The sequence below is a fragment of the Lipotes vexillifer genome, unplaced genomic scaffold (assembly GCF_000442215.2).
Source record: "Lipotes vexillifer unplaced genomic scaffold, Lipotes_vexillifer_v1.1 scaffold184, whole genome shotgun sequence".
Lineage (NCBI taxonomy): Eukaryota > Metazoa > Chordata > Mammalia > Artiodactyla > Lipotidae > Lipotes > Lipotes vexillifer.
The window spans coordinates 594,147-605,925 of NW_006783561.1; the positions used below are offsets into that span (position 1 = coordinate 594,147).

At 48.8% G+C, this 11,779-nt stretch overlaps 1 protein-coding gene across 1 annotated transcript in view; it reads right to left on the minus strand.

Moving 5' to 3' along the window:
* Positions 1-6,798, minus strand: part of OPALIN (oligodendrocytic myelin paranodal and inner loop protein) — a 15,037-nt gene extending 8,239 nt beyond the window's left edge. The window contains exons 1-2 of the mRNA XM_007456188.1: positions 6,662-6,798; positions 1,507-1,569 (exon numbers count right to left, since the gene is read on the minus strand). Coding sequence (XP_007456250.1) covers positions 1,507-1,569; positions 6,662-6,664 — 66 coding nt within the window. The 5' untranslated portion in view covers positions 6,665-6,798. The remainder of the gene's footprint in view (positions 1-1,506; positions 1,570-6,661) is intronic.
* Between the last annotated feature and the right edge of the window lie 4,981 nt (positions 6,799-11,779).

An 11,779-nucleotide genomic window follows, 5' to 3' on the forward strand; every position in this document is an offset into this window, starting at 1 on the left:
CCCTACTTCCCAGGGCTCTGGTATTCCCAGTCATCCAGCTGCACCAAAACGTAAGGGTTCTATGGTAGAAATACAACTGCCAGGTAGGGTGGCCAGCCGTCCTGGTTTTCCACAGAAATTGCCTAGGTGGTAGCACATTCAGTGCTAAAACCAGACAGTCCCAGGCAGGCTGGGGTGGCTGTTGTCCTACATAGGTTCAAAGGGAGGAGGGACAGTTCTCAGAGAAGCGTGCTATGAACCAAGGAGATGCTCCCAAAGTGATGACTAACAGTGTAAGGGCCTGCCTCTCAACCCATTCACCCTCACGGCCCCAAGCAACGGATTCTTGCTTCTCTGAGTTACCTTCGTAGGCTGGGCCAAGCCAGGATAAGACAGAACCCGGGGTCTCTATGGACCTGCTGGCTTTGAGCAGCCAGGGGGAAAATGCCAGCAGTGGCCATATTCAAAGGTTTTGACAGGTAAAGAGAGGGATAGGGGAATTTGTCTGCAGACAACAGGCAGAGGCAGAAGCAGGGAGCAGAGTTAAGTCAGGGAGGTTCCGAAGGCAGGGCCGCCCCGGGAGGGTAGAGCAGGTGCCAGGGAGTCACGGACAGATGTCAGGGCCGCCAGTGGCAGCAGAAGGCCGGCAGTGAGTCTCGAGGTTCTACCTTTCTGCTGCTCTCCAGAATGACGCCCCCATGGTACAGTAAACATGAGCACGGGCTTAAGCAGCCTCTTTCCTGGCGATTCATTTTATTCTCTTTGAATAACCATATGACTTTTCAGAAAATTTTGGCACAGCCAAAACCACTGAAAAACTGGGCCAGGGAAACCCCTGGCTCCATCACAGCAGCACTTCTGCTCAGAAAACAATCCTGGCGTGTTATCTCTACACAGCACGAGAACAGAAGATGGAGGATCAATTCTGGATTGAAACGGTCCACCATCATCAACTGCAAATCTCCATGTGGACTTGCAACTAAATGTCACAATCCAGAGCCATAAAACATTCATTCTTCTTGACCCAATAATTCCCCTTCTAGGCTACATTCTAAGGAAATCAGCTTAAGTGCTGACAAGGATTTATCTATACCTACATCTATCACAAAATCATTCCTAATAGTGATTAATCACTTAAAGAAATAATTCACTTGAAGAAATATCATGTGACCACCCTCAGTACGGTTATAAAGGTGGATGGAAAACATTTATCATATAAAATTATGGGTAGAATAAGAAGACCATGGTACAAAAGCAACAAAAGTCAAAATTTATGTAGAGTCAGACAGGACTGGAATTCGTGTCCCCAGTGTTTTCTGCTGATGGCAATTTAGCTGTTTTGGTTTTTTGCTATTTTCCTTTTCAAAATGTGTATTTATAATTCTTATAATCGAAAACATTTCTCTCAGCACCCCCAGCTCTTCGTAATGCCTTTGGAACCTGTGTAACTTGTTGCTCCACATGAGCTTTGTGTGACGGCATCCTGGAGGCCCAGTGTCAACTCTGCATTGATCTCTGCTGACCTGCCTGGTGAGCGGGGACTGCTGTACTCACTGTGTTGGCCGGCAGTGTGAAGTTCAGTGAAAAACTCTGGAAGAGAGAAGGAAACATTAAAGCTCCCAGGAATGGTCAGCCAGGCTCCTCACCCCTCCACCAAATGTCACTGGCCCTGGCGGATTCCGGGAGAGTTTAGCGACCCACAGGCCCAGTCAGTCCCAGCCTCTCCTCCCAGTCTTGGCCCCCAAAGACGGCAGGGGAGCAGCGGAGCCTGAGGTCATGAGTTCCTCCCTCAGCAAGGCAGTCTTGGCCTCTCTCCTTTTCCATGTCCTCAACCAGGGCCAGATTAAGGGACCAACCAGTGAAGGTATTGCCTGAGCAGTCCTGATCCAAAAGGGCAGCAGAAACATTACTAGAAATTCAGCAGCTAAAAATTGTTTTTTCCCCCGGAACTCCTTTCAGGGAGGAAACTGTGTAAAGTGATGGCGCTTTCTTCTTGGGGTGGGAAGTAAGACCCCCCAGGGGTTCCAACAAGAACACCTGCTCCGGGCTTCCCTGGTGGCACAGTGGTTGAGAGTCCGCCTGCCGATGCAGGGGACGCGGGTGCGTGCCCCGATCCGGGAGGATCCCACATGCCGCGGAGCGGCTGGGCCCGTGAGCCATGGCCGCTGAGCCTGCGCGTCCGGAGCCTGTGCTCCGCAACGGGAGAGGCCACAACAGTGAGAGGCCCGCGTACGGCAAAAAAAACACAACCCACCTGCTCCTTCAACCCCCTCCCAGGAGGAGAAGCTGAGGAAGACAAGCTTCTGTTTTTGCAGAGTCCGAGGCAGGGGCTCCAGGCTGGAGCTGAGCTGGTCAGAACGACAGAAGAGATGCTAACCCTCTGTGCCCTCCCCTCACTCAGCACCCAGCCTTACCTCTCCCCCAAATATGGCATCAATATTTAAAGATTGTCAGCTCAGTGGGGCACCAACATGTTAGCCTGCCCACGTGCCCACCTACCGGGTCAGACCCTGCCCAGGGCCTCCAGTGGCTCCTTCCTCCTCCCTGTCCCCACGTCCTGTCACTCCAGTTTGGGTTCTTTGATGCCAGTTTTTCCAGGCTGCTCTTTACCCAGTCCCTTCTCTGCCTGGATGTGAAAAATGGGTGGACTTTGCTCCAACTCAGCTGGCGACGCTTTCTGTCCCTTGTTCGGGGAGCTGAAGCCATGTTTCTACTTTCCGGACCCCTGCCCCGCCCCCCGCTCGTGTCCACCACTCCTGATTCCTGCCTCCTGGCTGGGCTCTCATTCAGCCCCAGCCTCCCTGGTTCCCCACAGCTTGGCTTAAACTCCAGCTCCAGATCTTCCTGAAGCCTCCCAAGACCTGGTTCTGTCGTTCTAGAAGCAATGTGTTTGCTAAGTTTTAAAATTAAATGGCAGCCAACAATGGGAAGATTGGGAAGGATTAGAGAATCCAAGAGGATCCTAACATTTCAGACCTGAGGTGCCTTCAGGATCATCCACCTCAGAACTCTCATTTTTTTAAATACATCTTTATCAGAGTATAACTGCTTTACAACGTTGTGTTAGTTGCTACTGTACAACAAAGTGAATCAGCTATACGTATCCATATATCCCCATATCCCCTGCCTCTTGCGTCTCCCTCCCACCCTCCCTATCCCACCCCTCTAGGTGGTCACAAAGCACCGAGCTGATCTCCCTGTGCTATGCAGCAGCTTCCCACTAGATATCTATTTTACATTTGGTAGTGTAATATGTCAATGCTACTCACTCACTACATCCCAGCCTCCCCTCCCTCGTCGTGTCCTCAAGTCCGTTCTCTACATCTGCGTCTTTATTCCTGCCCTGCCACTAGGTTCATCAGTACCATTTTTCTAGATTCCATATATATGCGTTAGCATACGGTATTTTTCTCTTTTTGACTTACTTCACTCTGTATGACAGTCTCTAGGTCCATCCACCTCACTACAAATAATTCAGTTTCATTCCTTTTTATGGCTGAGTAACATTCCATTGTATATATGTGTCACATCTTCTTTATCCATTCATCTGTCGATGAACACTTAGGTTGCTTCCATGTCCTGGCTATTGTAAATAGAGCTGCATTCAACATTTTGGTACATGTTTCTCTTTGAATAATGGTTTTCTCAGGGTATATGCCCAGTAGTGGGATTGCTGGGTCATATGGCAGGTCTATTTTTAGTTTTTTAAGGAATCTCCATACTGCTTTCCATAGTGGTTGTATCAATTTACATTCCCACCAACAGTGCAAGAGGGCAGAACTCTAATTTTACAGAAGAGGAAGCTGAGGCACAGGGACTCCTCAGAAATTACCTCACAGATAAGTGAGAACAGTTGGAGCTTATCTCTTAAAACAGGCCAAGTGGGATTGGTCCATGTGACTCAAATCCAACCTGGAAGATGGTTCTAGAGGCAGTAGTCCCAATATATGCAAAATTGATGAGACACCTGTTTTAGCTAGCTTTCTGGAAGGTTGGAATTCAGAGAGGTTAATGAATGAGAAATTCCTTTGTGAACTAAAAATGTTCCAAGCACCTACAAGGTATGGTTCCCCCTACCCCCTGCCCCAGAGATTATGTCTTTCAGTTAGGATGTCCCCAGCCAGCCAGCACGCTTCAGTGGCGACTCTTCACTTCTCTGTCTCTTAGCAACAGGGAGGCCTCACTTTATAGAAAAGAAAATCGATGAAGAATTTGAACAAGTTGCCCAAATTCACACGACTGGGTCTTTTGGTGACAGCCTCTTTCTACTACATTACAGGCTTCCTCAGGACTTCTAGAGTTTCTGCAGAATAACTGGAGCCCCCAATTATTCTGCACCTCCTCTTCCAGGACAGTATTAGGACAAGAGGGACATCTGGGCCACCTCAGGTCAGGGTCTTCCTGCTCAAGGAACCTAACCACTACCTTTCATGGTAATGCCAGCTGAGCCTGCACAGGACACTGGATGGTCTCTGCATCAAACGCAGCTGCCCAGAGCCTTATCTCATCAGTGAGCACTGGGTACTGATGTCAGCAGGCCCAGGACAAAGCTTCCTTTGGGGGGACAGCAGAAGGGAGGAGCGGCAACAAGTGGGCCATTGCACGTGCTGTTTATCAACATTTGGATGACGAAGGTTTTGGCTAATTTCAGAAAGACATTTATATTTTGTAGAAACACACTACAGTGCTCTCATGGAAAGAAAAACATCACGTAAATGTGGGTGGAGAAGAATCTCACGCAGTGTCCTTTAGAGAGGCAGCTGGGTGGGGCAAGGCAACCCTGGGCTTGGAGCCTGGATTTGAGTCCAGACTCAGCCACTTAGTAGCTGTGTGGCCTGGGGAAAGTGAATCAAACTCTCTGGTCTCCATTTCCTCACAACAAATCTATTTTACCAGGCACAGTTTTTCCATCCTCAAAACAGGGATACTATTAACTAAGCCCAAAGGAAATAATGTCTGTGGCAGCTCTTTTGAAACTATAAAATACTCCAGGTGGAAGATCACGTGGTGTCATATTCTTCATGGCCTAGTCAGCACAGAGCGAGGCACAGAGAAGCCCCTGGGAAGATCTTGTTGGATGGAATTGTCTACCTGGATTAGCAATATTCAAAGTACTGGCATTTGGTACAAGGCACTCATTGCTAGTCTAAGCACTAGGTGATATCTGCATAATGGTTCTGAAGGTACAGCAGGATCTCAGTGGCTGAGTGTCACTCATTATGAGTCTGCTGTTTGTGATGGGAAGGAGCGGAGATGGGATAACCACCACTCACTGTTATGAGTGAGTGGTCACACGCTGCACTCATAACCTCCCCACAAGGGGGGCACTCTCATCTCTACATCATGGGTGAGGTGACTGAGACCAGGACAGTTTTCTCAAGGTCCCCCACTGGTAAGTGGGAGAGGCTAGATCACAGATCTTCCCAACTCCAAAGCCTGAGTTCAACTCCTTTTTTTTTTTCCTTTTTTTAAGTTTTAACATCTTGTTAAAAGACTTTCAAGAGGGCTTCCCTGGTGGTGCAGCGGTTAAGAATCTGCCTGCCAATGCAGGGGACACGGGCTCGAGCCCTGGTCCGGGAAGAGCCCACGTGCCGCGGAGCAGCAAAGCCCATGCGCCACAACTACTGAGCCGGCGTGCCTAGAGCCCATGCTCTGCAACAAGAGAAGCCACCACAATGAGAAGCCCATGCACCGCAAGGAAGAGTAGTCCCCGCTCGCTGCAACTAGGGAAAGCCCACATGCAACAACAAAGACCCAATGCAACCAAAAATAAATTAAAAAAATAAAATAAATTTATTGGGAAAAAAAAAAAGATTTTCAAGAAACAAGAATGCAGAGGGCGTCTTCTTTAGAGGACAGCCTTCTTCCTAACCTTCTGAACCCTCCCTGAACCGCCCTTTTCTCAGGAACTGGGTCCTGACTGTTGAATTCTGACCCCTAAGTCTCTCCTCTGGCTACTCCCCCAGCTCCTAGTAGATAGAAATGCGGGTTCTGGATCAGGAGAGCTCTTCCAATGTGGTGCCAGCAGGCAGGGCCCCTCCCCACCCCCTGAGGCCCAGAGGTGGGAGAGGTCAGGGCTCTAACCTGGGCCTGCAGCCCTTCAGTCCTCCTGTCACTCACCCCTCCCATCCTACATCTGTTCACGTGTGCATGCTTCCAACAGACTTTACTCCTAGATGTCAACTCCTTTTAATAATCTCTTTAAAAAGGAATCACAGAAGCCTCTTCTAACTTACCAAGCTTCATTTGACTGAGTCATAAGCACATGTGTATCAAGTCAATAAGGAAGGTGGAAGGTTTCCGATGCAACTTACAACTCTCCCTGTTGCTGATCACGCAGCAGAAGGCAGACTGAACAAATAAGGATAAAGGCATCTGGGTCGGACCCATTGCTTCAACTGGGAACTGAAATTAGCTGAAACATTTACTTTGCACCCTTGTATGTGGGGTTTTAAAAGCAAAACCTTAATATTAAAATATAAGATGGAATCAGCAAATACTAGATAGAATGTTTTTAAATGATTGTACATTGGAAAAGAACGAAAAGCCAAGCTCCTTAACTTCTTGCCCCAAGGGTACAGTTATATTTGAATTAGGAGATGTGAAATCTAAAAGTCTGGGGATTGTTTTTTATAGAGAGAAATGAGGGTTAGGCAGAGGAAAGACGCTAACTCGCACTCACCATTTCCGACAGCCTCCTGAGAGCTTTCTCCAAACACTGCCCTCAGCAAGCTCCTTTCTTGCCGGTGTTATTGGCTTGTGTCTTGCATTTGTAGGAACATCCAGCTGGGAGAGCAAGGGTGACAGGAGAAGAGGTGGCTCCCACAGAGCTCTGGCCAAGCCATTTATGGCCAGGGGAGGAGCCCAGCCTTTGGCCCGACCCCTGGGGAAGATGGTCTCCTGCTTCAGGGCCACTGTGTAAGGGCCAGGTCATCTACCTTCATTGTCTTCATTTTCTGTCCTTTTTACTTTTCAAGCCCCTTCCTTGGTTACACCTCCATCTCAGCAAAGAACCCAGAGCTGGCCTGAGAGCTTGGCGACTCCTGCACCAACATCTATTTAGAAACAATGGCTTACAGAGGCTGAGGGAGGCGGGCCACTCCACCTCCAGCTGCCAGGCAGTGGCGTGATCCCCGTCCTGGCAATGATGGAGTCAACACATCACCAGCATCGATGTAGGGGCCTGGGAGATGGGGGCTGGAGCCCGCTCTGTGTCGGAGGCTGTAGCTGCCTCAGTGAGCACACGCCTCAGGCAATGAGCCGCGTGGCGGTGAGTTAGCTTCACCCCCTTTCTGTTCTCACATTTTGATGGGGAGCCTCACAGAGCTGGAGGAAGCCATGAATGTGGGCTGCCTTATAATTCTTATGAGTTCTTTGTTAGGCGTTTGCTGCTTTACAACAATGAAGGAGTTGGAGTCTCATGTCCACGAAACAAAACCAATCATTTGGTCATTTCAATGAGTGCATTCATTAATTTACTAAACAAATCTTTTTGACAACTTCTCTATGTCACGTATTATTCTGGGCACTGTCCCGGGCTTGGTGATAAAGACAAATGAGGCCCGAACTCTTAGGGAATGTATGTTCCAGTGAGGCAGACGGACAACAATCTGAACAAAACAGCAAAAACCACTGTGGAGGAGCAAGCGGGGTGTCAGGGAAGAGCGACTGGAGTGACCAGGAAGCGGTTGCTTTAGACTGTCTCTGAGAGCTGACATTGAAGATGCACGTGAAAGATGAGAAGAGGGTCCCAGGGAAGGAACAGGAAATGCAAAGTCCCGGGGATGAAGCAGGCTTCGTGTGCTGGGACCAGAGGGAGGCCAGTGTACCTGCAGGGAGGGAGCTGGAAGAGGTTAAAGACAGATGTGAGCAGGCAGGGCACGGTAAGATTTCCATCGTAGAGCAATGGGAACACTTTCAGGGCTTTTGAGAGGAAGAGGGGACGATCTAACTGATGTTGACAATATTACCTGGCTCCTCTGTGGAGCCTGGATTATAGGGGACACAAGTGTTAACCTGGAGACTGGTTAGCAGAGTCCAAGTGAGTGGTGATGCTGGCTGCCCTGGGATGAAGACAGTGGAGATGGAGAGGAGTCAATGGGTTTGAGGCTTATTGTGGGGATAAAGGCAGTGAGACTTGACGATGGAAGAAATGTGGGGCAGAGGAGGGGAGAGAAGGGGATGGGAAGATCAGAATGAAGCCGACTCCTGGGTTTGGGGCTTGACTAACAAGCGTGGAGGCACCATCTGCTTAGGCAGGTGATACTGGAAAACGGGGTGTGGGGATCCAGGCACTGGGATGCTGTGCTGAATGAGACCTACGTGGCCTCTGCCTCATGGGGCTTCCAGTCCCCAAGACGCCACAGTGATGGCTAAACTGAATCCACAGGTGCCTGGACGTTGGGGAGACAGCACAGTTCAGAGAGGCCTGTGTGGAAAGCCTGGCTGCCCTTCTGGACCGTGTGAGGTCTTAGGCAAGTGAAGTAACTTCTTCCAGCCTCCGCCTGAATCTATAAAGTGGAGAAAATACAGTTTTCAATGACTGGACTATTTAAATCAGCACAACTGGTACAAATTATGCTTCTAACTTTGCTTGGGCCAGAGAGCTGGACCAAGGCACTTGAGTTGATGGCCCCTGTTCCCTCTGACTAGGCTGTCTGTGGATGGGCAAGGCCAGCAAGGTCCTTTTGGACTCTTTTTGTTTGCTATGCATCCACTGATCACCAACTCTCCCTCTGATGGACACGTTACCTCTTTAGAAGAATTGCTAAGACCTCCAGTCAGAGGGTGCTCTGGCCTAAGAGTCTGGGTCAGTCATGGTTCTCTGGTCATAAGCATCAAAACAGACTCTTTTTAATTTAAGAAGAAAGAGAATTGGTTGGTTGAGTGTAGGGGAGCTCACAGAAAGAAGAGAGGGCAGGGACACCAGCTCTGGGTTGTTCCTGAGGCTTCAGCAGCAAGGACTCCTAGACAGTCCTCTCAGGATATCCTCCCAGGGAAAACCAGCTCCGAAGCAGCTTGGCCCTTTTGCCCCTTGACCAGGACTCCAGTTCCAGGAAGAGGATCTGATTGGTATTGAGACAGACTGGGATCTGGGACCTGGGGCCCTTTGCTGCAGTGCTTGCACATGGACAGAACTCTCCTCGAGCAACAAAATACAAAGAAACTATAAGGGGCTAAAAATAACTGTGTGCATGTGCAGTTGGGGCAAATCATGAACAACAAGATACAAAAAGACCAAAAAACCCAGCTGCCACTTCTGAGATGTCCGAGCAGAAGCAGGGTACTGTGCATACACCCTGCACGTGGCACCACCAGCGGGGTGGGCAGACCACCTAAGTCACCCTTCTGGCCTGACCCCTACCCTCACCTCTTATAAGGGACAAGCTCACCACCCCCGTCAGGGAGTGAGCAAGAGAACTTGTTAACATGTTTTCGCTCCCTGGCGCTGCAGCAGGAGTCCCAGTAAGGTCTTGCCTGAATTTCTCATCTGGCCTCCTATCAATTTCTATTGATCAAAGAGTCCAAGGACCCTGGTTGGTAACAGTCTGGTTTGGGTCATGTGCCCAAGGAGGACCTAGGCCTGGCTGACAGTCTGCCCAACGTGGGTCCCTCCGATGCGAGACGAGATGGTTCTGCAAAGGGAATTTGACATCATCACCCAGAGGTTATGGGCGAAGCGAGGTTATCGGCTCACTTCCTCTGGAAGGTTTCGGATCTGAGAATTATCACCTTAGAAACTATAGAAGAGATGCCCTTACCGGGTGAGAGGTTGGAGCTGCCAACCCTGCGATTCTCTAGTCATTTGTATTTAAACCTGTACAAGCCCCGATCACACTGATAGTTTGCCAGGCGACAACCGGTCAGTTTAAAAAGCTGGTCCATTCCAAATAATAGGTGGTCGTATTCTGGTTTTAAAATATCTTTATCTAAAATATCAGTAGGGAAGTAGTGATGAGGTAAAATGTGAAAACGAGCAGAAGGATTCTGGTCATTTCCTGATCTGTGAATGTCACACGTGAGAATCATTAGTGGGATCCACCAGATAGTTCTAGTTCGTTTCATTCTTAACGTGAGTTACAAGTCGTTTTGGCCAATGCCATGTGAGTGGAAGTGATGTGTCACTCCTAGGCAGTCATGAGAGGCAGTGTATGATTTGTCACACTCTCTTCCCCTCTGCCACAGAAATCAGCAAGGCTCCAGGTAGCAGCTGCTCCATCAGCTTAGTCCTGACTGAGGATGGTGTGGAAGGGCTTCCAGACACCAGAGGTGAACATGTAATATGAACAAGAGATAAGTCTTTCTTCTGTAAAGACCCTGACATGTGAGGGTTTTTTGTTGTTGTTGTGGCATAAGCTACCTTATCCTGACTGATACATTAAGCATTCATACCCCTGCACCACTGGGGCTCATCCTTTAGGTACTGGTGACTGCAAAAGGGCAGAAAAGTCATAAAACCTTGACACTCTACGTATAGCACAAAACAGTTGCATGTGTTAAATAGTTTTGCATTAAGACTGAGTGTTTTTAAAAACATGGTGCCATATTACCCTTCCCTGATTTGATCCACAAAACTCCAAACACACCCTAAAGTCTCTTCATCTGGTCAACGTCAAAAGACCGTCCTTGATCAGACGGCGTCTCTTGTCCTTGTGTTAGAAATGGACCCTGTATCAGCCAGGGCCCGTACAGGAAATGAGTGATATACTCAACTAGCTATATTTAAGGGGGCTTATTAAAAGGACTATTTATAAAGGTTCCCCTTGGGGAATAATGCAGTATGAGGGTTACACGGGCAGAGTGTCATTTCCCCCCCAGGTCTGAAGGGACAAGTGAAAGGAGTGGCTGCCAGAGTCCAGAGAGAAAGCCCCCTTATAGGAGCCGTGACCTTCAGTTTTAGACATCACATGTGGTCCTCAGGCTCAAAACCAGGTGGAGAGAATTGCTGAGGGACAAACGGAAGATGTCTACCACATCTAGCACTGTTACAGCTGCAACCATCGCCACAACGTTCGTGTTGTCAGATTTCCAGACTGTTTGGGTCCAAGAAAGGGGGCAACTTTGAAGCCCTCTTTAGCTTTGCCCATGACTTTCTGGGTCCAACGGGGAGCTCTGTTCTGGAGCCAGGCACTGGGTACTCACCAGAGAGCAGAAAGCCAGAGAGAGGGCCCCCTTTTTTTTTTTTTTTCCTTGCGTTATGCGGGCCTCTCACTGTTGTGGCCTCTCTCATTTGCGGAGCACAGGCTCCGGACGCGCAGGCTCAGCGGCCATGGCTCACGGGCCCAGCCGCTCCGTGGCACGTGGGATCTTCCCGGACCGGGGCACGAGCCCGCGTCTCCTGCATCGGCAGGCGGACTCTCAAGCACTGCGCCACCAGGGAAGCCCGGGCCCCCCTTTTTTTAATCTCCTCCCCAAGTTCTCGTGGTATCGGAGAAAATGATCACGAAGATCTTGTCTGAACTTACGATACAGACCCAGGACACATCAATACATCCTCATTCTTTAATGAAACATTTTTTTCTAGACATATGTTAGCTCCTCTCCCCTTTCCCTTTGAAACTGACAACATTTCATGAAATGTACAATTACACAAAATAAAAAACACAATGTATTTATAGATAATGCTCTAAACTGTTTTTCTTTTTTCTTTATAAAGAATCCTTCTAGGCATTTGGGATTATTTTTCAGAAGTTCAGTCTACAAAGGAAACTTGAAAAACATCTGCTGAAGCCAGAGGAACCCTTGTTGACACACTGGACCAATAACAATACCACGAATTATCTGAGATTTATCAAATAGA